At 36.1% G+C, this 1,673-nt stretch overlaps 1 protein-coding gene across 1 annotated transcript in view; it reads left to right on the plus strand.

Moving 5' to 3' along the window:
- The first annotated feature begins 202 nt into the window (after positions 1 to 202).
- Positions 203 to 1,673, plus strand: part of ufl1 (UFM1-specific ligase 1) — a 12,520-nt gene continuing 11,049 nt past the window's right edge. Inside the window, exons 1-3 of the mRNA XM_025057040.1 lie at positions 203 to 602; positions 742 to 887; positions 1,372 to 1,400. Of these exons, the coding sequence (XP_024912808.1) occupies positions 526 to 602; positions 742 to 887; positions 1,372 to 1,400 (252 nt within the window). The 5' untranslated portion in view covers positions 203 to 525. The remainder of the gene's footprint in view (positions 603 to 741; positions 888 to 1,371; positions 1,401 to 1,673) is intronic.

Genomic DNA, 1,673 nt, shown 5'->3' on the forward strand with positions numbered 1-1,673 from the left:
CTTTTAACTAAATGGAATAGTAATTGACAAAATTACTTTTATGTTGTAAATGGAGACGGTTCATAAAATGGTCGGTGTCTTTATATATTTAGAAAAATGTAGTCTCTTTTTTTTAGATCCTATTCATTCTTTTGAAAGTACTTTTAAAATCAATAAACTATTTCCGGTTTTACTTTGGGGGCTTTGCTTTTTAAAACTGGTAACTACGTCAATTCTGATTTATTATAGTGTAGTAGAATAAAATTGACGTATTGACTATTATACGTATGAATATTTATCAGACATATTCCTTATAGTCTTCGCACTTATGAACTGTATGATAATTATACTGTTTATAAAGGCGAGAACCATAAGGAGTAAGTCTTTTGGCTACTGCTGGCTACCATCCTACGTCACCGTTTGTTGACGTGTGGTTTAAGCAGGGAGGCTACTGTCTTGGTCGGCAACTTACAAACCCATATCCAAAAGAAAATTGGAGAAGTGGAGGCACTCACGAGGTCTCCAATAAACGTTTAGGTTCCAACAATGGCGGCAGACTGGGAAGAAATTCGACGTCTGGCGGCAGACTTTCAGAGAGCGCAGTTTGCTGACACAGTGCAAAGGTATAGGCACCCTATCAGCTAGGCTAATGTTAGCCGGTGTGAAACTGCTTAATAGATGGGTTTCTAAACACAGACAAATGTTGGTGGCTATGACATACTAACAACAACAATGCTATACTTTGTTTTAAACTACACACAGGCTGTCGGAGAGGAACTGCATTGAAATCATTGCGAAACTGGTTCAGGAAAAGAAGCTCGAAGTTCTGCACACTCTAGACGGGAAGGAGTACATCACCCCAGCACAGATCAGCAGGGAGATCCGAGATGAGCTCTACGTGCACGGAGGTGAAGCGTTGACGCTAAACGAAAAAGAAAAAAAAATTGCTTTATTATGTCAGGTGTATTTTCTAAGTGAGTGGCTTCAACCCAGAAACTGACAGGTAACCTGAAACTGACAGGTAACAGCTGTCGCATACGCTGACCTAACGTTTATACATCAATTTTAACTTGATATGGTGCTTTGCAAATGGCCAATAATATGATGAAAATGGAGATCACTTGCTGTGAGCGACTGCCGTATCAGCAAGAAAGTCTGTAGTAAAATATATACTAAGCGCTCATAAGTTCCCATGTGCTCATGTGGATTTAAAAAAATGAGGGACCAAAATCAATGTATTTTTATAAACTGACGAACTTCAAATTAAAAACTTCAGGTATGACAGCTAATTTCATTCAGCTGTGTACTAGGAAAAGTATAATTTATGCACATGTCACTAACATTGTTTATACCTTTGTAAGCGTAATAACTTTGTTGTTTTTGTTTTTACAGGTCGGATCAACATTGTTGACCTGCAGCAGGTGTGTATATATTAGTTGTAAAAATCATTTTATTGTAAACATTGAAATACAATATTCAAAAATACTAATGTTCAAATAGTATTAATAATAAACATCTACCGTATATACTCGCACATAAGCCGAATTTAAAGCACCAAAAAATACCTGCGACACCAAGTCGAACGTATGGTCAAAAATGTCATTTCACTTATAAATGTATTCAATCCACAATCTACAACTGATATTTAATATTTATTTTAACTGTACCACTGATTTAGTAAGAATTTTTTTTTT

Source organism: Cynoglossus semilaevis, chromosome 7, assembly GCF_000523025.1.
Source record: "Cynoglossus semilaevis isolate Cse_v1.0 chromosome 7, Cse_v1.0, whole genome shotgun sequence".
NCBI classification, from domain to species: Eukaryota; Metazoa; Chordata; class Actinopteri; order Pleuronectiformes; family Cynoglossidae; genus Cynoglossus; species Cynoglossus semilaevis.